General features: G+C 41.4%; 1 protein-coding gene across 1 annotated transcript in view; it reads left to right on the forward strand.

Annotated features, from left to right (window-relative positions):
- The window catches only part of LOC117500005 (NXPE family member 3-like), a 28,333-nt gene extending 7,344 nt beyond the window's left edge, over nt 1–20,989 (forward strand). Inside the window, 4 exon segments of the mRNA XM_034152720.1 lie at nt 128–195; nt 19,760–19,966; nt 20,443–20,534; nt 20,537–20,989. Of these exon segments, the coding sequence (XP_034008611.1) occupies nt 128–195; nt 19,760–19,966; nt 20,443–20,534; nt 20,537–20,989 (820 nt within the window).
- The last annotated feature ends 4,013 nt before the right edge of the window (nt 20,990–25,002 follow it).

The following is a 25,002-nucleotide window of genomic DNA, read 5'->3' on the forward strand; positions in this document are numbered from 1 at the left end:
TAGCAGTTTCTCATTTTATTGCATTGTTTTTCTAGTTCTAAATTCATTCAATCATTTTAAATGTATGTTCTTGTTTTGATAGTGTTGTTCTGTTAGTGAGTATTTGACTAAGTGTGCTTTCCTTCAGGTCTGTCAACATGAAAGTCTACATTAAGGCTTCAGGACCGGACTCTGTCACCGTGGAGGAGAGGAGAGGTGAAGTAAACTTCTGCTAACGATGCTATAGGCAATAGGTCGCACTGAGGTCGCACTGAGGTCGCACTGAGGTCGCACTGAGGTCGCACAGAGGTCGCACTGAGGTCGCACTGAGGTCGCACTGAGGTCACACTGAGATCGCACTGAGGTCGCACAGAGGTCGCACTGAGGTCGCACTGAGGTCGCACAGAGGTCGCACTGAGGTCACACTGAGATCGCACTGAGGTCGCACAGAGGTCGCACTGAGATCGCACTGAGGTCGCCTGAACCTGAACATCAGCAGGAGAGGACTCTTTAAAGTAGAGACACTACATACTGATATACACCTGAACATCAGCAGGAGAGGACTCTTTAAAGTAGAGACACTGCATACTGATATACACCTGAACATCAGCAGGAGAGGACTCTTTAAAGTAGAGACACTACATACTGATATACACCTGAACATCAGCAGGAGAGGACTCTTTAAAGTAGAGACACTACATACTGATATACACCTGAACATCAGCAGGAGAGGACTCTTTAAAGTAGAGACACAACATACTGATATACACCTGAACATGAGCAGGAGAGGACTCTTTAAAGTAGAGACACTACATACTGATATACACCTGAACATCAACAGGAGAGGACTCTTTAAAGTAGAGACACTACATACTGATATACACCTGAACATCAGCAGGAGAGGACTCTTTAAAGTAGAGACACTACATACTGATATACACCTGAACATCAACAGGAGAGGACTCTTTAAAGTAGAGACACAACATACTGATATACACCTGAACATGAGCAGGAGAGGACTCTTTAAAGTAGAGACACTACATACTGATATACACCTGAACATCAGCAGGAGAGGACTCTTTAAAGTAGAGACACTACATACTGATATACACCTGAACATCAGCAGGAGAGGACTCTTTAAAGTAGAGACACAACATACTGATATACACCTGAACATCAGCAGGAGAGGACTCTTTAAAGTAGAGACACTGCATACTGATATACACCTGAACATCAGCAGGAGATGACTCTTTAAAGTAGAGACACTACATACTGATATACACCTGAACATCATCAGGAGAGGACTCTTTAAAGTAGAGACACTGCATACTGATATACACCTGAACATCAGCAGGAGAGGACTCTTTAAAGTAGAGACACTACATACTGATATACACCTGAACATCAGCAGGAGAGGACTCTTTAAAGTAGAGACACTACATACTGATATACACCTGAACATCAGCAGGAGAGGACTCTTTAAAGTAGAGACACTACATACTGATATACACCTGAACATCAGCAGGAGAGGACTCTTTAAAGTAGAGACACTACATACTGATATACACCTGAACATCAGCAGGAGAGGACTCTTTAAAGTAGAGACACTACATACTGATATACACCTGAACATCAGCAGGAGAGGACTCTTTAAAGTAGAGACACTACATACTGATATACACCTGAACATCAGCAGGAGAGGACTCTTTAAAGTAGAGACACTACATACTGATATACACCTGAACATCAGCAGGAGAGGACTCTTTAAAGTAGAGACACTACATACTGATATACACCTGAACATCAGCAGGAGAGGACTCTTTAAAGTAGAGACACTACATACTGATATACACCTGAACATCAGCAGGAGAGGACTCTTTAAAGTAGAGACACTACATACTGATATACACCTGAACATCAGCAGGAGAGGACTCTTTAAAGTAGAGACACTACATACTGATATACACCTGAACATCAGCAGGAGAGGACTCTTTAAAGTAGAGACACTACATACTGATATACACCTGAACATCAGCAGGAGAGGACTCTTTAAAGTAGAGACACTACATACTGATATACACCTGAACATCAGCGGGAGAGGACTCTTTAAAGTAGAGACACTGCATACTGATATACACCTGAACATCAGCAGGAGAGGACTCTTTAAAGTAGAGGCACTACATACTGATATACACCTGAACATCAGCAGGAGAGGACTCTTTAAAGTAGAGACACTACACACTGATATACACCTGAACATCAGCTGGGGAGGACTCTTTAAAGTAGAGACACTACATACTGATATACACCTGAACATCAGCAGGAGAGGACTCTTTAAAGTAGAGACACGACATACTGATATACACCTGAACATCAGCAGGAGAGGACTCTTTAAAGTAGAGACACTACATACTGATATGCACCTGAACATCAGCAGGAGAGGACTCTTTAAAGTAGAGACACAACATACTGATATACACCTGAACATGAGCAGGAGAGGACTCTTTAAAGTAGAGACACTACATACTGATATACACCTGAACATCAGCAGGAGAGGACTCTTTAAAGTAGAGACACAACATACTGATATACACCTGAACATCAGCAGGAGAGGACTCTTTAAAGTAGAGACACTACATACTGATATACACCTGAACATGCAGCAGGAGAGGACTCTTTAAAGTAGAGACACTACATACTGATATACACCTGAACATCAGCAGGAGAGGACTCTTTAAAGTAGAGACACTACATACTGATATACACCTGAACATCAGCAGGAGAGGACTCTTTGAAAGTAGAGACACTACATACTGATATACACCTGAACATCAGCAGGAGAGGACTCTTTAAAGTAGAGACACTACATACTGATATACACCTGAACATCAGCAGGAGAGGACTCTTTAAAGTAGAGACACAACATACTGATATACACCTGAACATCAGCAGGAGAGGACTCTTTAAAGTAGAGACACTACATACTGATATACACCTGAACATCAGCAGGAGAGGACTCTTTAAAGTAGAGACACTACATACTGATATACACCTGAACATCAGCAGGAGAGGACTCTTTAAAGTAGAGACACTACATACTGATATACACCTGAACATCAGCAGGAGAGGACTCTTTAAAGTAGAGACACTACATACTGATATACACCTGAACATCAGCAGGAGAGGACTCTTTAAAGTAGAGACACTACATACTGATATACACCTGAACATCAGCAGGAGAGGACTCTTTAAAGTAGAGACACTACATACTGATATACACCTGAACATCAGCAGGAGAGGACTCTTTAAAGTAGAGACACTACATACTGATATACACCTGAACATCAGCAGGAGAGGACTCTTTAAAGTAGAGACACTACATACTGATATACACCTGAACATCAGCAGGAGAGGACTCTTTAAAGTAGAGACACTACATACTGATATACACCTGAACATCAGCAGGAGAGGACTCTTTAAAGTAGAGACACTACATACTGATATACACCTGAACATCAGCAGGAGAGGACTCTTTAAAGTAGAGACACTACATACTGATATACACCTGAACATCAGCAGGAGAGGACTCTTTAAAGTAGAGACACTACATACTGATATACACCTGAACATCAGCAGGAGAGGACTCTTTAAAGTAGAGACACTACATACTGATATACACCTGAACATCAGCAGGAGAGGACTCTTTAAAGTAGAGACACTACATACTGATATACACCTGAACATCAGCAGGAGAGGACTCTTTAAAGTAGAGACACTACATACTGATATACACCTGAACATCAGCAGGAGAGGACTCTTTAAAGTAGAGACACTACATACTGATATACACCTGAACATCAGCAGGAGAGGACTCTTTAAAGTAGAGACACTACATACTGATATACACCTGAACATCAGCAGGAGAGGACTCTTTAAAGTAGAGACACTACATACTGATATACACCTGAACATCAGCAGGAGAGGACTCTTTAAAGTAGAGACACTACATACTGATATACACCTGAACATCAGCAGGAGAGGACTCTTTAAAGTAGAGACACTACATACTGATATACACCTGAACATCAGCAGGAGAGGACTCTTTAAAGTAGAGACACTACATACTGATATACACCTGAACATCAGCAGGAGAGGACTCTTTAAAGTAGAGACACTACATACTGATATACACCTGAACATCAGCAGGAGAGGACTCTTTAAAGTAGAGACACTACATACTGATATACACCTGAACATCAGCAGGAGAGGACTCTTTAAAGTAGAGACACTACATACTGATATACACCTGAACATCAGCAGGAGAGGACTCTTTAAAGTAGAGACACTACATACTGATATACACCTGAACATCAGCAGGAGAGGACTCTTTAAAGTAGAGACACTACATACTGATATACACCTGAACATCAGCAGGAGAGGACTCTTTAAAGTAGAGACACTACATACTGATATACACCTGAACATCAGCAGGAGAGGACTCTTTAAAGTAGAGACACTACATACTGATATACACCTGAACATCAGCAGGAGAGGACTCTTTAAAGTAGAGACACTACATACTGATATACACCTGAACATCAGCAGGAGAGGACTCTTTAAAGTAGAGACGCTACATACTGATATACACCTGAACATGAGCAGGAGAGTACTCTTTAAAGTAGAGACACTACATACTGATATACACCTGAACATCAGCAGGAGAGGACTCTTTAAAGTAGAGACACTACATACTGATATACACCTGAACATCAGCAGGAGAGGACTCTTTAAAGTAGAGACACTACATACTGATATACACCTGAACATCAGCAGGAGAGGACTCTTTAAAGTAGAGACACTACATACTGATATACACCTGAACATCAGCAGGAGAGGACTCTTTAAAGTAGAGACACTACATACTGATATACACCTGAACATCAGCAGGAGAGGACTCTTTAAAGTAGAGACACTACATACTGATATACACCTGAACATCAGCAGGAGAGGACTCTTTAAAGTAGAGACACTACATACTGATATACACCTGAACATCAGCAGGAGAGGACTCTTTAAAGTAGAGACACTACATACTGATATACACCTGAACATCAGCAGGAGAGGACTCTTTAAAGTAGAGACACTACATACTGATATACACCTGAACATCAGCAGGAGAGGACTCTTTAAAGTAGAGACACTACATACTGATATACACCTGAACATCAGCAGGAGAGGACTCTTTAAAGTAGAGACACTACATACTGATATACACCTGAACATCAGCAGGAGAGGACTCTTTAAAGTAGAGACACTACATACTGATATACACCTGAACATCAGCAGGAGAGGACTCTTTAAAGTAGAGACACTACATACTGATATACACCTGAACATCAGCAGGAGAGGACTCTTTAAAGTAGAGACACTACATACTGATATACACCTGAACATCAGCAGGAGAGGACTCTTTAAAGTAGAGACACTACATACTGATATACACCTGAACATCAGCAGGAGAGGACTCTTTAAAGTAGAGACACTACATACTGATATACACCTGAACATCAGCAGGAGAGGACTCTTTAAAGTAGAGACACTACATACTGATATACACCTGAACATCAGCAGGAGAGGACTCTTTAAAGTAGAGACACTACATACTGATATACACCTGAACATCAGCAGGAGAGGACTCTTTAAAGTAGAGACACTACATACTGATATACACCTGAACATCAGCAGGAGAGGACTCTTTAAAGTAGAGACACTACATACTGATATACACCTGAACATCAGCAGGAGAGGACTCTTTAAAGTAGAGACACTACATACTGATATACACCTGAACATCAGCAGGAGAGGACTCTTTAAAGTAGAGACACTACATACTGATATACACCTGAACATCAGCAGGAGAGGACTCTTTAAAGTAGAGACACTACATACTGATATACACCTGAACATCAGCAGGAGAGGACTCTTTAAAGTAGAGACACTACATACTGATATACACCTGAACATCAGCAGGAGAGGACTCTTTAAAGTAGAGACACTACATACTGATATACACCTGAACATCAGCAGGAGAGGACTCTTTAAAGTAGAGACACTACATACTGATATACACCTGAACATCAGCAGGAGAGGACTCTTTAAAGTAGAGACACTACATACTGATATACACCTGAACATCAGCAGGAGAGGACTCTTTAAAGTAGAGACACTACATACTGATATACACCTGAACATCAGCAGGAGAGGACTCTTTAAAGTAGAGACACTACATACTGATATACACCTGAACATCAGCAGGAGAGGACTCTTTAAAGTAGAGACACTACATACTGATATACACCTGAACATCAGCAGGAGAGGACTCTTTAAAGTAGAGACACTACATACTGATATACACCTGAACATCAGCAGGAGAGGACTCTTTAAAGTAGAGACACTACATACTGATATACACCTGAACATCAGCAGGAGAGGACTCTTTAAAGTAGAGACACTACATACTGATATACACCTGAACATCAGCAGGAGAGACTCTTTAAAGTAGAGACACTACATACTGATATACACCTGAACATCAGCAGGAGAGGACTCTTTAAAGTAGAGACACTACATACTGATATACACCTGAACATCAGCAGGAGAGGACTCTTTAAAGTAGAGACACTACATACTGATATACACCTGAACATGCAGCAGGAGAGGACTCTTTAAAGTAGAGACACTACATACTGATATACACCTGAACATCAGCAGGAGAGGACTCTTTAAAGTAGAGACACTACATACTGATATACACCTGAACATCAGCAGGAGAGGACTCTTTAAAGTAGAGACACTAACATACTGATATACACCTGAACATCAGCAGGAGAGGACTCTTTAAAGTAGAGACACTACATACTGATATACACCTGAACATCAGCAGGAGAGGACTCTTTAAAGTAGAGACACTACATACTGATATACACCTGAACATCAGCAGGAGAGGACTCTTTAAAGTAGAGACACTACATACTGATATACACCTGAACATCAGCAGGAGAGGACTCTTTAAAGTAGAGACACTACATACTGATATACACCTGAACATCAGCAGGAGAGGACTCTTTAAAGTAGAGACACTACATACTGATATACACCTGAACATCAGCAGGAGAGGACTCTTTAAAGTAGAGACACTACATACTGATATACACCTGAACATCAGCAGGAGAGGACTCTTTAAAGTAGAGACACTACATACTGATATACACCTGAACATCAGCAGGAGAGGACTCTTTAAAGTAGAGACACTACATACTGATATACACCTGAACATCAGCAGGAGAGGACTCTTTAAAGTAGAGACACTACATACTGATATACACCTGAACATCAGCAGGAGAGGACTCTTTAAAGTAGAGACACTACATACTGATATACACCTGAACATCAGCAGGAGAGGACTCTTTAAAGTAGAGACACTACATACTGATATACACCTGAACATCAGCAGGAGAGGACTCTTTAAAGTAGAGACACTACATACTGATATACACCTGAACATCAGCAGGAGAGGACTCTTTAAAGTAGAGACACTACATACTGATATACACCTGAACATCAGCAGGAGAGGACTCTTTAAAGTAGAGACACTACATACTGATATACACCTGAACATCAGCAGGAGAGGACTCTTTAAAGTAGAGACACTACATACTGATATACACCTGAACATCAGCAGGAGAGGACTCTTTAAAGTAGAGACACTACATACTGATATACACCTGAACATCAGCAGGAGAGGACTCTTTAAAGTAGAGACACTACATACTGATATACACCTGAACATCAGCAGGAGAGGACTCTTTAAAGTAGAGACACTACATACTGATATACACCTGAACATCAGCAGGAGAGGACTCTTTAAAGTAGAGACACTACATACTGATATACACCTGAACATCAGCAGGAGAGGACTCTTTAAAGTAGAGACACTACATACTGATATACACCTGAACATCAGCAGGAGAGGACTCTTTAAAGTAGAGACACTACATACTGATATACACCTGAACATCAGCAGGAGAGGACTCTTTAAAGTAGAGACACTACATACTGATATACACCTGAACATCAGCAGGAGAGGACTCTTTAAAGTAGAGACACTACATACTGATATACACCTGAACATCAGCAGGAGAGGACTCTTTAAAGTAGAGACACTACATACTGATATACACCTGAACATCAGCAGGAGAGGACTCTTTAAAGTAGAGACACTACATACTGATATACACCTGAACATCAGCAGGAGAGGACTCTTTAAAGTAGAGACACTACATACTGATATACACCTGAACATCAGCAGGAGAGGACTCTTTAAAGTAGAGACACTACATACTGATATACACCTGAACATCAGCAGGAGAGGACTCTTTAAAGTAGAGACACTACATACTGATATACACCTGAACATCAGCAGGAGAGGACTCTTTAAAGTAGAGACACTACATACTGATATACACCTGAACATCAGCAGGAGAGGACTCTTTAAAGTAGAGACACTACATACTGATATACACCTGAACATCAGCAGGAGAGGACTCTTTAAAGTAGAGACACTACATACTGATATACACCTGAACATCAGCAGGAGAGGACTCTTTAAAGTAGAGACACTACATACTGATATACACCTGAACATCAGCAGGAGAGGACTCTTTAAAGTAGAGACACTACATACTGATATACACCTGAACATCAGCAGGAGAGGACTCTTTAAAGTAGAGACACTACATACTGATATACACCTGAACATCAGCAGGAGAGGACTCTTTAAAGTAGAGACACTACATACTGATATACACCTGAACATCAGCAGGAGAGGACTCTTTAAAGTAGAGACACTACATACTGATATACACCTGAACATCAGCAGGAGAGGACTCTTTAAAGTAGAGACACTACATACTGATATACACCTGAACATCAGCAGGAGAGGACTCTTTAAAGTAGAGACACTACATACTGATATACACCTGAACATCAGCAGGAGAGGACTCTTTAAAGTAGAGACACTACATACTGATATACACCTGAACATCAGCAGGAGAGGACTCTTTAAAGTAGAGACACTACATACTGATATACACCTGAACATCAGCAGGAGAGGACTCTTTAAAGTAGAGACACTACATACTGATATACACCTGAACATCAGCAGGAGAGGACTCTTTAAAGTAGAGACACTACATACTGATATACACCTGAACATCAGCAGGAGAGGACTCTTTAAAGTAGAGACACTACATACTGATATACACCTGAACATCAGCAGGAGAGGACTCTTTAAAGTAGAGACACGACATACTGATATACACCTGAACATCAGCAGGAGAGGACTCTTTAAAGTAGAGACACTACATACTGATATACACCTGAACATCAGCAGGAGAGGACTCTTTAAAGTAGAGACACTACATACTGATATACACCTGAACATGAGCAGGAGAGTACTCTTTAAAGTAGAGACACTACATACTGATATACACCTGAACATCAGCAGGAGAGGACTCTTTAAAGTAGAGACACTACATACTGATATACACCTGAACATCAGCAGGAGAGGACTCTTTAAAGTAGAGACACTACATACTGATATACACCTGAACATCAGCAGGAGAGGACTCTTTAAAGTAGAGACACTACATACTGATATACACCTGAACATCAGCAGGAGAGGACTCTTTAAAGTAGAGACACTACATACTGATATACACCTGAACATCAGCAGGAGAGGACTCTTTAAAGTAGAGACACTACATACTGATATACACCTGAACATCAGCAGGAGAGGACTCTTTAAAGTAGAGACACTACATACTGATATACACCTGAACATCAGCAGGAGAGGACTCTTTAAAGTAGAGACACTACATACTGATATACACCTGAACATCAGCAGGAGAGGACTCTTTAAAGTAGAGACACTACATACTGATATACACCTGAACATCAGCAGGAGAGGACTCTTTAAAGTAGAGACACTACATACTGATATACACCTGAACATCAGCAGGAGAGGACTCTTTAAAGTAGAGACACTACATACTGATATACACCTGAACATCAGCAGGAGAGGACTCTTTAAAGTAGAGACACTACATACTGATATACACCTGAACATCAGCAGGAGAGGACTCTTTAAAGTAGAGACACTACATACTGATATACACCTGAACATCAGCAGGAGAGGACTCTTTAAAGTAGAGACACTACATACTGATATACACCTGAACATCAGCAGGAGAGGACTCTTTAAAGTAGAGACACTACATACTGATATACACCTGAACATCAGCAGGAGAGGACTCTTTAAAGTAGAGACACTACATACTGATATACACCTGAACATCAGCAGGAGAGGACTCTTTAAAGTAGAGACACTACATACTGATATACACCTGAACATCAGCAGGAGAGGACTCTTTAAAGTAGAGACACTACATACTGATATACACCTGAACATCAGCAGGAGAGGACTCTTTAAAGTAGAGACACTACATACTGATATACACCTGAACATCAGCAGGAGAGGACTCTTTAAAGTAGAGACACTACATACTGATATACACCTGAACATCAGCAGGAGAGGACTCTTTAAAGTAGAGACACTACATACTGATATACACCTGAACATCAGCAGGAGAGGACTCTTTAAAGTAGAGACACTACATACTGATATACACCTGAACATCAGCAGGAGAGGACTCTTTAAAGTAGAGACACTACATACTGATATACACCTGAACATCAGCAGGAGAGGACTCTTTAAAGTAGAGACACTACATACTGATATACACCTGAACATCAGCAGGAGAGGACTCTTTAAAGTAGAGACACTACATACTGATATACACCTGAACATCAGCAGGAGAGGACTCTTTAAAGTAGAGACACTACATACTGATATACACCTGAACATCAGCAGGAGAGGACTCTTTAAAGTAGAGACACTACATACTGATATACACCTGAACATCAGCAGGAGAGGACTCTTTAAAGTAGAGACACTACATACTGATATACACCTGAACATCAGCAGGAGAGGACTCTTTAAAGTAGAGACACTACATACTGATATACACCTGAACATCAGCAGGAGAGGACTCTTTAAAGTAGAGACACTACATACTGATATACACCTGAACATCAGCAGGAGAGGACTCTTTAAAGTAGAGACACTACATACTGATATACACCTGAACATCAGCAGGAGAGGACTCTTTAAAGTAGAGACACTACATACTGATATACACCTGAACATCAGCAGGAGAGGACTCTTTAAAGTAGAGACACTACATACTGATATACACCTGAACATCAGCAGGAGAGGACTCTTTAAAGTAGAGACACTACATACTGATATACACCTGAACATCAGCAGGAGAGGACTCTTTAAAGTAGAGACACTACATACTGATATACACCTGAACATCAGCAGGAGAGGACTCTTTAAAGTAGAGACACTACATACTGATATACACCTGAACATCAGCAGGAGAGGACTCTTTAAAGTAGAGACACTACATACTGATATACACCTGAACATCAGCAGGAGAGGACTCTTTAAAGTAGAGACACTACATACTGATATACACCTGAACATCAGCAGGAGAGGACTCTTTAAAGTAGAGACACTACATACTGATATACACCTGAACATCAGCAGGAGAGGACTCTTTAAAGTAGAGACACTACATACTGATATACACCTGAACATCAGCAGGAGAGGACTCTTTAAAGTAGAGACACTACATACTGATATACACCTGAACATCAGCAGGAGAGGACTCTTTAAAGTAGAGACACTACATACTGATATACACCTGAACATCAGCAGGAGAGGACTCTTTAAAGTAGAGACACTACATACTGATATACACCTGAACATCAGCAGGAGAGGACTCTTTAAAGTAGAGACACTACATACTGATATACACCTGAACATCAGCAGGAGAGGACTCTTTAAAGTAGAGACACTACATACTGATATACACCTGAACATCAGCAGGAGAGGACTCTTTAAAGTAGAGACACTACATACTGATATACACCTGAACATCAGCAGGAGAGGACTCTTTAAAGTAGAGACACTACATACTGATATACACCTGAACATCAGCAGGAGAGGACTCTTTAAAGTAGAGACACTACATACTGATATACACCTGAACATCAGCAGGAGAGGACTCTTTAAAGTAGAGACACTACATACTGATATACACCTGAACATCAGCAGGAGAGGACTCTTTAAAGTAGAGACACTACATACTGATATACACCTGAACATCAGCAGGAGAGGACTCTTTAAAGTAGAGACACTACATACTGATATACACCTGAACATCAGCAGGAGAGGACTCTTTAAAGTAGAGACACTACATACTGATATACACCTGAACATCAGCAGGAGAGGACTCTTTAAAGTAGAGACACTACATACTGATATACACCTGAACATCAGCAGGAGAGGACTCTTTAAAGTAGAGACACTACATACTGATATACACCTGAACATCAGCAGGAGAGGACTCTTTAAAGTAGAGACACTACATACTGATATACACCTGAACATCAGCAGGAGAGGACTCTTTAAAGTAGAGACACTACATACTGATATACACCTGAACATCAGCAGGAGAGGACTCTTTAAAGTAGAGACACTACATACTGATATACACCTGAACATCAGCAGGAGAGGACTCTTTAAAGTAGAGACACTACATACTGATATACACCTGAACATCAGCAGGAGAGGACTCTTTAAAGTAGAGACACTACATACTGATATACACCTGAACATCAGCAGGAGAGGACTCTTTAAAGTAGAGACACTACATACTGATATACACCTGAACATCAGCAGGAGAGGACTCTTTAAAGTAGAGACACTACATACTGATATACACCTGAACATCAGCAGGAGAGGACTCTTTAAAGTAGAGACACTACATACTGATATACACCTGAACATCAGCAGGAGAGGACTCTTTAAAGTAGAGACACTACATACTGATATACACCTGAACATCAGCAGGAGAGGACTCTTTAAAGTAGAGACACTACATACTGATATACACCTGAACATCAGCAGGAGAGGACTCTTTAAAGTAGAGACACTACATACTGATATACACCTGAACATCAGCAGGAGAGGACTCTTTAAAGTAGAGACACTACATACTGATATACACCTGAACATCAGCAGGAGAGGACTCTTTAAAGTAGAGACACTACATACTGATATACACCTGAACATCAGCAGGAGAGGACTCTTTAAAGTAGAGACACTACATACTGATATACACCTGAACATCAGCAGGAGAGGACTCTTTAAAGTAGAGACACTACATACTGATATACACCTGAACATCAGCAGGAGAGGACTCTTTAAAGTAGAGACACTACATACTGATATACACCTGAACATCAGCAGGAGAGGACTCTTTAAAGTAGAGACACTACATACTGATATACACCTGAACATCAGCAGGAGAGGACTCTTTAAAGTAGAGACACTACATACTGATATACACCTGAACATCAGCAGGAGAGGACTCTTTAAAGTAGAGACACTACATACTGATATACACCTGAACATCAGCAGGAGAGGACTCTTTAAAGTAGAGACACTACATACTGATATACACCTGAACATCAGCAGGAGAGGACTCTTTAAAGTAGAGACACTACATACTGATATACACCTGAACATCAGCAGGAGAGGACTCTTTAAAGTAGAGACACTACATACTGATATACACCTGAACATCAGCAGGAGAGGACTCTTTAAAGTAGAGACACTACATACTGATATACACCTGAACATCAGCAGGAGAGGACTCTTAAAGTAGAGACACTACATACTGATATACACCTGAACATCAGCAGGAGAGGACTCTTTAAAGTAGAGACACTACATACTGATATACACCTGAACATCAGCAGGAGAGGACTCTTTAAAGTAGAGACACTACATACTGATATACACCTGAACATCAGCAGGAGAGGACTCTTTAAAGTAGAGACACTACATACTGATATACACCTGAACATCAGCAGGAGAGGACTCTTTAAAGTAGAGACACTACATACTGATATACACCTGAACATCAGCAGGAGAGGACTCTTTAAAGTAGAGACACTACATACTGATATACACCTGAACATCAGCAGGAGAGGACTCTTTAAAGTAGAGACACTACATACTGATATACACCTGAACATCAGCAGGAGAGGACTCTTTAAAGTAGAGACACTACATACTGATATACACCTGAACATCAGCAGGAGAGGACTCTTTAAAGTAGAGACACTACATACTGATATACACCTGAACATCAGCAGGAGAGGACTCTTTAAAGTAGAGACACTACATACTGATATACACCTGAACATCAGCAGGAGAGGACTCTTTAAAGTAGAGACACTACATACTGATATACACCTGAACATCAGCAGGAGAGGACTCTTTAAAGTAGAGACACTACATACTGATATACACCTGAACATCAGCAGGAGAGGACTCTTTAAAGTAGAGACACTACATACTGATATACACCTGAACATCAGCAGGAGAGGACTCTTTAAAGTAGAGACACTACATACTGATATACACCTGAACATCAGCAGGAGAGGACTCTTTAAAGTAGAGACACTACATACTGATATACACCTGAACATCAGCAGGAGAGGACTCTTTAAAGTAGAGACACTACATACTGATATACACCTGAACATCAGCAGGAGAGGACTCTTTAAAGTAGAGACACTACATACTGATATACACCTGAACATCAGCAGGAGAGGACTCTTTAAAGTAGAGACACTACATACTGATATACACCTGAACATCAGCAGGAGAGGACTCTTTAAAGTAGAGACACTACATACTGATATACACCTGAACATCAGCAGGAGAGGACTCTTTAAAGTAGAGACACTACATACTGATATACACCTGAACATCAGCAGGAGAGGACTCTTTAAAGTAGAGACACTACATACTGATATACACCTGAACATCAGCAGGAGAGGACTCTTTAAAGTAGAGACACTACATACTGATATACACCTGAACATCAGCAGGAGAGGACTCTTTAAAGTAGAGACACTACATACTGATATACACCTGAACATCAGCAGGAGAGGACTCTTTAAAGTAGAGACACTACATACTGATATACACCTGAACATCAGCAGGAGAGGACTCTTTAAAGTAGAGACACTACATACTGATATACACCTGAACATCAGCAGGAGAGGACTCTTTAAAGTAGAGACACTACATACTGATATACACCTGAACATCAGCAGGAGAGGACTCTTTAAAGTAGAGACACTACATACTGATATACACCTGAACATCAGCAGGAGAGGACTCTTTAAAGTAGAGACACTACATACTGATATACACCTGAACATCAGCAGGAGAGGACTCTTTAAAGTATAGACACTACATACTGATATACACCTGAACATCAGCAGGAGAGGACTCTTTAAAGTAGAGACACGACATACTGATATACACCTGAACATCAGCAGGAGAGGACTCTTTAAAGTAGAGACACTACATACTGATATACACCTGAACATCAGCAGGAGAGGACTCTTTAAAGTAGAGACGCTACATACTGATATACACCTGAACATGAGCAGGAGAGTACTCTTTAAAGTAGAGACACTACATACTGATATACACCTGAACATCAGCAGGACCTGAACATCAGCAGGAGAGGACTCTTTAAAGTAGAGACACTACATACTGATATACACCTGAACATCAGCAGGAGAGGACTCTTTAAAGTAGAGACACTACATACTGATATACACCTGAACATCAGCAGGAGAGGACTCTTTAAAGTAGAGACACTACATACTGATATACACCTGAACATCAGCAGGAGAGGACTCTTTAAAGTAGAGACACTACATACTGATATACACCTGAACATCAGCAGGAGAGGACTCTTTAAAGTAGAGACACTACATACTGATATACACCTGAACATCAGCAGGAGAGGACTCTTTAAAGTAGAGACACTACATACTGATATACACCTGAACATCAGCAGGAGAGGACTCTTTAAAGTAGAGACACTACATACTGATATACACCTGAACATCAGCAGGAGAGGACTCTTTAAAGTAGAGACACTACATACTGATATACACCTGAACATCAGCAGGAGAGGACTCTTTAAAGTAGAGACACTACATACTGATATACACCTGAACATCAGCAGGAGAGGACTCTTTAAAGTAGAGACACTACATACTGATATACACCTGAACATCAGCAGGAGAGGACTCTTTAAAGTAGAGACACTACATACTGATATACACCTGAACATCAGCAGGAGAGGACTCTTTAAAGTAGAGACACTACATACTGATATACACCTGAACATCAGCAGGAGAGGACTCTTTAAAGTAGAGACACTACATACTGATATACACCTGAACATCAGCAGGAGAGGACTCTTTAAAGTAGAGACACTACATACTGATATACACCTGAACATCAGCAGGAGAGGACTCTTTAAAGTAGAGACACTACATACTGATATACACCTGAACATCAGCAGGAGAGGACTCTTTAAAGTAGAGACACTACATACTGATATACACCTGAACATCAGCAGGAGAGGACTCTTTAAAGTAGAGACACTACATACTGATATACACCTGAACATCAGCAGGAGAGGACTCTTTAAAGTAGAGACCTACATACTGATATACACCTGAACATCAGCAGGAGAGGACTCTTTAAAGTAGAGACACTACATACTGATATACACCTGAACATCAGCAGGAGAGGACTCTTTAAAGTAGAGACACTACATACTGATATACACCTGAACATCAGCAGGAGAGGACTCTTTAAAGTAGAGACACTACATACTGATATACACCTGAACATCAGCAGGAGAGGACTCTTTAAAGTAGAGACACTACATACTGATATACACCTGAACATCAGCAGGAGAGGACTCTTTAAAGTAGAGACACTACATACTGATATACACCTGAACATCAGCAGGAGAGGACTCTTTAAAGTAGAGACACTACATACTGATATACACCTGAACATCAGCAGGAGAGGACTCTTTAAAGTAGAGACACTACATACTGATATACACCTGAACATCAGCAGGAGAGGACTCTTTAAAGTAGAGACACTACATACTGATATACACCTGAACATCAGCAGGAGAGGACTCTTTAAAGTAGAGACACTACATACTGATATACACCTGAACATCAGCAGGAGAGGACTCTTTAAAGTAGAGACACTACATACTGATATACACCTGAACATCAGCAGGAGAGGACTCTTTAAAGTAGAGACACTACATACTGATATACACCTGAACATCAGCAGGAGAGGACTCTTTAAAGTAGAGACACTACATACTGATATACACCTGAACATCAGCAGGAGAGGACTCTTTAAAGTAGAGACACTACATACTGATATACACCTGAACATCAGCAGGAGAGGACTCTTTAAAGTAGAGACACTACATACTGATATACACCCTGAACATCAGCAGGAGAGGACTCTTTAAAGTAGAGACACTACATACTGATATACACCTGAACATCAGCAGGAGAGGACTCTTTAAAGTAGAGACACTACATACTGATATACACCTGAACATCAGCAGGAGAGGACTCTTTAAAGTAGAGACACTACATACTGATATACACCTGAACATCAGCAGGAGAGGACTCTTTAAAGTAGAGACACTACATACTGATATACACCTGAACATCAGCAGGAGAGGACTCTTTAAAGTAGAGACACGACATACTGATATACACCTGAACATCAGCAGGAGAGGACTCTTTAAAGTAGAGACACTACATACTGATATGCACCTGAACATGAGCAGGAGAGGACTCTTTAAAGTAGAGACACTACATACTGATATACACCTGAACATCAGCAGGAGAGGACTCTTTAAAGTAGAGACACTACATACTGATATACACCTGAACATCAGCAGGAGAGGACTCTTTAAAGTAGAGACACTACATACTGATATACACCTGAACATCAGCAGGAGAGGACTCTTTAAAGTAGAGACACAACATACTGATATACACCTGAACATCAGCAGGAGAGGACTCTTTAAAGTAGAGACACTACACCACTGATATACACCTGAACATCAGCAGGAGAGGACTCTTTAAAGTAGAGACACGACATACTGATATACACCTGAACATCAGCAGGAGAGGACTCTTTAAAGTAGAGACACTACATACTGATATACACCTGAACATGAGCAGGAGAGGACTCTTTAAAGTAGAGACACTACATACTGATATACACCTGAACATCAGCAGGAGAGGACTCTTTAAAGTAGAGACACTACATACTGATATGCACCTGAACATCAGCAGGAGAGGACTCTTTAAAGTAGAGACACTACATACTGATATACACCTGAACATGAGCAGGAGAGGACTCTTTAAAGTATAGACACTACATACTGATATACACCTGAACATCAGCAAGAGAGGACTCTTTAAAGTAGAGACACAACATACTGATATACACCTGAACATCAGCAGGAGAGGACTCTTTAAAGTAGAGACACGACATACTGATATACACCTGAACATCAGCAGGAGAGGACTCTTTAAAGTAGAGACACTACATACTGATATACACCTGAACATCAGCAGGAGAGGACTCTTTAAAGTAGAGACACGACATACTGATATACACCTGAACATCAGCAGGAGAGGACTCTTTAAAGTAGAGACACTACATACTGATATAGCACCTGAACATCAGCAGGAGAGGACTCTTTAAAGTAGAGACACTACATACTGATATACACCTGAACATCAGCAGGAGAGGACTCTTTAAAGTAGAGACACTACATACTGATATACACCTGAACATCAGCAGGAGAGGACTCTTTAAAGTAGAGACACTACATACTGATATACACCTGAACATCAGCAGGAGAGGACTCTTTAAAGTAGAGACACTACATACTGATATACACCTGAACATCAGCAGGAGAGGACTCTTTAAAGTAGAGACACACTACATACTGATATACACCTGAACATCAGCAGGAGAGGACTCTTTAAAGTAGAGACACTACATACTGATATACACCTGAACATCAGCAGGAGAGGACTCTTTAAAGTAGAGACACTACATACTGATATACACCTGAACATCAGCAGGAGAGGACTCTTTAAAGTAGAGACACTACATACTGATATACACCTGAACATCAGCAGGAGAGGACTCTTTAAAGTAGAGACACTACATACTGATATACACCTGAACATCAGCAGGAGAGACTCTTTAAAGTAGAGACACTACATACTGATATACACCTGAACATCAGCAGAGGAGGACTCTTTAAAGTAGAGACTACTACATACTGATATACACCTGAACATCAGCAGGAGAGGACTCTTTAAAGTAGAGACACTACATACTGATATACACCTGAACATCAGCAGGAGAGGACTCTTTAAAGTAGAGACACTACACACTGATATACACCTGAACCATCAGCAGGAGAGGACTCTTTAAAGTAGAGACACACATACTGACTATACACCTGAACATCAGCAGGGAAGCTGAACTCTTTAAAGTAGAGACACTACACACTGATATACACCTGAACATCAGCAGAATATGTTCCTCTAATAAAACCGTTGTCCTCTAACTCCCTCTCAGATCAAGCAGAGCATAAGAGCCTCATCGTGACACCCGGACCCAGCGGCCATTACTACAAGGGAGTCTGGAAGGCACGAGGGAGCCCCACAGCTCGCCAGTTTGACAACCCTGCCACCATAAAGTGTCTGAAGGCCAAGAAACTCCACCTTTACGGAGACTCCACCGTCAGGCAGTGGTTTGAATTCTTAAGCCAGAAGATACCAGGTAGTTAGTGATCCACATGAAGGCCTGGCAACTGTTGCATTTAATAATAATAAAGCTTTATTTATATAGCACTTTTCATACAACACATGCAGCTCAAAGTACAAAATGACACTTCACAAGTTCAAAACAAACAACTAGGAATTCCCCTCAGATGATTTGAGAGGTTTAAAAGGTCCATGCAGCGAAACATATAACATGTGATCAGTTGAACACAAGGAGGTGAGAGGCATGATGATACAAATACAATACGGTTTCTCTCCGACAGATAAGAGACAAGACAACTGAGTCGATGCAGCAGTGTAACATAAAACCCCATAAAACAAAGTGAACAACAGAAATAAAATAAAAATATATAAAATGAATGAAACAATATAAAAGTAAATAATGAAGACTAAAAGAACATTTCAAGTTGCTAATAAAAAGCTGATCTAAAAAGATGTGTCTTGAATTCTTCACATATCTTTTCTGTGTCCTTGTAGGTCAGGCCAACCTTCACGTGACGGTGAAGGTTGGCCCCCTGATGCTCGTGGACCATGCGCACAACATCCTGATGACGTGGCGCTGCCACGCCCCCCCCCGCTCACTACCAGCACGGTGCTGGTCAGACAGCTGCGCTACATCGCCAACGAACTCCATGGCTTGATGGGAGGCGCAGACACTGTTGTGGTCGTTGGCGTCTGGGCACACTTCGGCCCATTACCAATAGAGATGTACATCCGGAGGCTGCTGAGCATCCGCAGTGCGGTGCAGCAGCTGCTGGAGCGCGCTCCGAACACCGTGGTCATCATGCGGAGCGGAGCCCCCACAGATATGACTCTTTATATGTCGCAATCATACAGCGACTGGTACTCCATGCAGATTGATCGTGTGCTCAGATCCGTGTTCAAAGGACTGAATGTTCACTGGGTCGATGCCTGGGAGATGGTTCTTGCCCATGACTTGGGTCACAACATCCACCCGCTACCTCCCATTATTAAGAATATGGTGGACGTTCTGTTGACCCACGTGTGCCCCATAAAGGGTTGAGAGATTTCTGTTCATTTATACAAATTAGGAACACAAGGATTCTTTGATTCGTTGGACTATTCTAATTCAATCAGTGGGTTAAAAACATGAAACCTCAGTAATAATAATACATGCATATAGCTCACTTTAAAAACAGCGTCATCTCAAGGTGCTTCACAAAGCTATAAGGAGACATTAATCAAACTAATTTAAAAGAAGTTATAGTAATACTTTTAGTATTGTCACGACTTCACATCCATTTAAACGTTTTGGGCTAACCTTGCAAAATTGCGAAGTGGGAAAAAGTCACATGACTATGAGCTCATAGGATATTTATTGAACTGGTGAATACTTCATTTGAAGTAAGACATGGATGTTCAAAATGTGAAATGATTGTAACTTCTGAATGAAGCCTCCCAGAGACGTTATCCCAAACTGTGAAGTAGAAATACGATACGTGGGATAGTGGGTTTTCTGCTCTGTGCTCTTGTACTGCATGGGACTGCTTTAAGGGTGAAGGTAATGAGAATCACAGGGAGACATTTCATCGGGTGGTGTGCTTTTATTTTCTAAAGGAAGGACTAAACGGCTTGGGCTAAACTAATGGAATACATTTGCATTGATACAAAAAGGATCAAATGTTAGTACGTATATATTCTTTTTTTGAATGGGGTTTCTGCTGTTGTAATATTGGTCATTTCTCTGTTGAGGGACAAATAAAGGATTCTGATTCTGAAGAAAGACTGAAGTGAAGTACTTTGTAACTTCCCACCAATGAGAGCAAAGTGGAAGTGCATTAATAAATGAAGCAGAGGGAAATGGAGTAGCACTCTCCCTCTGTGCTTTTAAAACACTTATACCTGCATATGTGTATCGATCATGGTGGCGACAGAGAGCAGCCATTGGCCGGAGCTGTCAGACGGCTCATTGGCTGCCCTCCAGCCTCTGGAGGATGAGAGTCTGTCAGGAGGATGGCTCCCTCATGTGTCCTCTGCACCGTGGAGTAGGGACAGTGTGTGTGTGCTGCTCAGTGGAGTCCTCTGCTGTGGACACACACTCCTCATCTCAAGGTTCAAGGCTTTTAGTGTCATGTGTGCAGAGCGACAGTGTAGTCATGACAATGAACATCTGAGGTCCCAGGCTCCTCCCACAGAGCTACAGTGTAGTCATGACAATGAACATCTGAGGTCCCAGGCTCCGCCCACAGAGCTACAGTGTAGTCATGACAATGAACATCTGAGGTCCCAGGCTCCTCCCACAGAGCTACAGTGTAGTCATGACAATGAACATCTGAGGTCCCAGGCTCCTCCCACAGAGCTACAGTGTAGATATGACAATGACCATCTGAGGTCACAGGCTCCTCCCACAGAGCTACAGTGTAGTCATGACAATGAACATCTGAGGTCACAGGCTCCGCCCACAGAGCTACAGTGTAGTCATGACAATGAACATCTGAGGACCCAGGCTCCTCCCACAGAGCTACAGTGTAGTCATGACAATGAACATCTGAGGACCCAGGCTCCTCCCACAGAGCTACCCAATAACACAGATCGAATAGTACAAGTAAGTAAAATAAAATAGAATATAGTAGAAACAGAATATGATAGAAACTGTGCAGAATAGTTTATATACAGTCATTGGAATATTGATAAGATATATGTGAGTTGCAAACAGATGAGTGTTATGTATGTTCTTTCATCAGGATCAATAGTCTGCTGTCTCAGATCCAGACACACTTCCTGTTATCTGACGCTGTGTCACGCTGCAGTCACATGGTGTGTTCTTTGCTTTTTCTCTAATCAGTGATTTTTACACTTATTGTACTGTGGTGTTCATCTTTAACAGCAGATAGATAACACTGTGGTGTGTTCAGGGTCACATCTTTAACAACAGATAGATAACAATGTGGTGTGTTCAGGGTCACATCTTTAGCACCAGATAGATAACACTGTGGTGTGTTCAGGGTCACATCTTTAACAGCAGATAGATAACACTGTGGTGTGTTCAGGGTCACATCTTTAACACTAGATAGATAACACTGTTGTGTGTTCAGGGTCACATCTTTAGCACCAGATAGATAACACTGTGGTGTGTTCAGGGTCACATCTTTAACAGCAGATAGATAACACTGTGGTGTGTTCAGGGTCACATCTTTAACACTAGATAGATAACACTGTGGTGTGTTCAGGGTCACATCTTTAACACCAGATAGATAACACTGTGGTGTGTTCAGGGTCACATCTTTAACACTAGATAGATAACACTGTTGTGTGTTCAGGGTCACATCTTTAACACTAGATAGATAACACTGTGGTGTGTTCAGGGTCACATCTTTAACACTAGATAGATAACACTGTGGTGTGTTCAGGGTCACATCTTTAACACTAGATAGATAACACTGTTGTGTGTTCAGGGTCACATCTTTAACACTAGATAGATAACACTGTGGTGTGTTCAGGGTCACATCTTTAACACTAGATAGATAACACTGTGGTGTGTTCAGGGTCACATCTTTAACACCAGATAGATAACACTGTGGTGTGTTCAGGGTCACATCTTTAACTCCAGATATATAACACTGTGATGTGTTCAGGGTCACATCTTTAACACTAGATAGATAACACTGTGGTGTGTTCAGGGGCCCTTTCTCATTTCACCAATTCCCCTCCTCGACTCCCCTCCTCGACTCCTATCCTCGTGTCTTAGTCCCACCCACAGTGTATCCCCCCCCCCCCCCCCCCCCCCGCTGACAGTCACAGTGTGTGCCTATTGAGCTGTTTAGAGCCATGTGGGACAAAACCTGATCATGCCCCTTCCTCTCACTGTGAAGTGAACGGTGACTGTAAAAACTACACTGCGCATGCTCAGAGTATTTTCCTATTTAATGTGTGTGGCAAAAAAATAATGACCAGAGGGGCACTGAGCTGCCATCCCCACCATACGTCATCTCACATCATTCAGAGCTGATTGGCTGTAAGTACGTGTGCCGCGAAAAGTGTGGTGTGTGAAGAGGAGACGAGAGAGCTGCAGTGACGCGTCCTAAAACCAGGAAGTAAGCTGCGCATGGCTTCCCTCGACAAAAAAGCAATGAGATTTCTCCAGAGGATTTTAGAAAATAGCTGGAAATAAGATCTGTGGGAAACGTACCTGTTAGATAAATGCACGTTTTGTTCAGCCGGATAACATCCACATGTCTACCCTACTTTTATCATTTTTTTATCATAAATCTATGGATTAGATTTATGATAGACTTTTGAAACTACAAGAACATAAGGAGGACTTTTACAAAAAAGTAATAGAAATGTTTGTCCAGAAGGATAGGAAAATGGACTTCATCTTCAAGTCAAGGTAAGACCACCATTTGATTGAAAATGGGATCTTACTAAGAGAGAACAATTCAATATTTAAATGATCAAATGACATTTTTTGGGTATCCTTTTGTTGAACTGTCTGTTTAAAATTAATCGAAGCATCAGACAAAAAAAGCTTTTGAAAATAATATTATATTTTGGTTTAGGTCAAAATATAATATTTGTAAACCTGAAGAGTCAGAGCCTCAGCAGCCATGAACCTCACTGCACGTCACTGCAGAAGCTTATATATAGACATCTAAGTTTTTTGTGCCCCACCACTTTTGTACATATAAAAACGCCACTGAACTTGTGGTAAAAAACTCTAGAGTATGTTTGTGCCACAAGTGGTACAGAGCTCTGTCCCACTTGAGGCTTTCTGGCACCTGGTCACCTCAGCCGTCTCTCCAGTTTGAGGCTTTCTGGCACCTGGTCACCTCAGCCGTCTCTCCAGTTTGAGGCTTTCTGGCACCTGGTCACCTCAGCCGTCTCTCCAGTTTGAGGCTTTCTGGCACCTGGTCACCTCAGCCGTCTCTCCAGTTTGAGGCTTTCTGGCACCTGGTCACCTCAGCCGTCTCTCCAGTTTGAGGCTTTCTGGCACCTGGTCACCTCAGCCGTCTCTCCAGTTTGTGGCTTTCTGGCACCTGGTCACCTCAGCCGTCTCTCCAGTTTGAGGCTTTCTGG

This window comes from Trematomus bernacchii, unplaced genomic scaffold, assembly GCF_902827165.1.
Source record: "Trematomus bernacchii unplaced genomic scaffold, fTreBer1.1, whole genome shotgun sequence".
Lineage (NCBI taxonomy): Eukaryota > Metazoa > Chordata > Actinopteri > Perciformes > Nototheniidae > Trematomus > Trematomus bernacchii.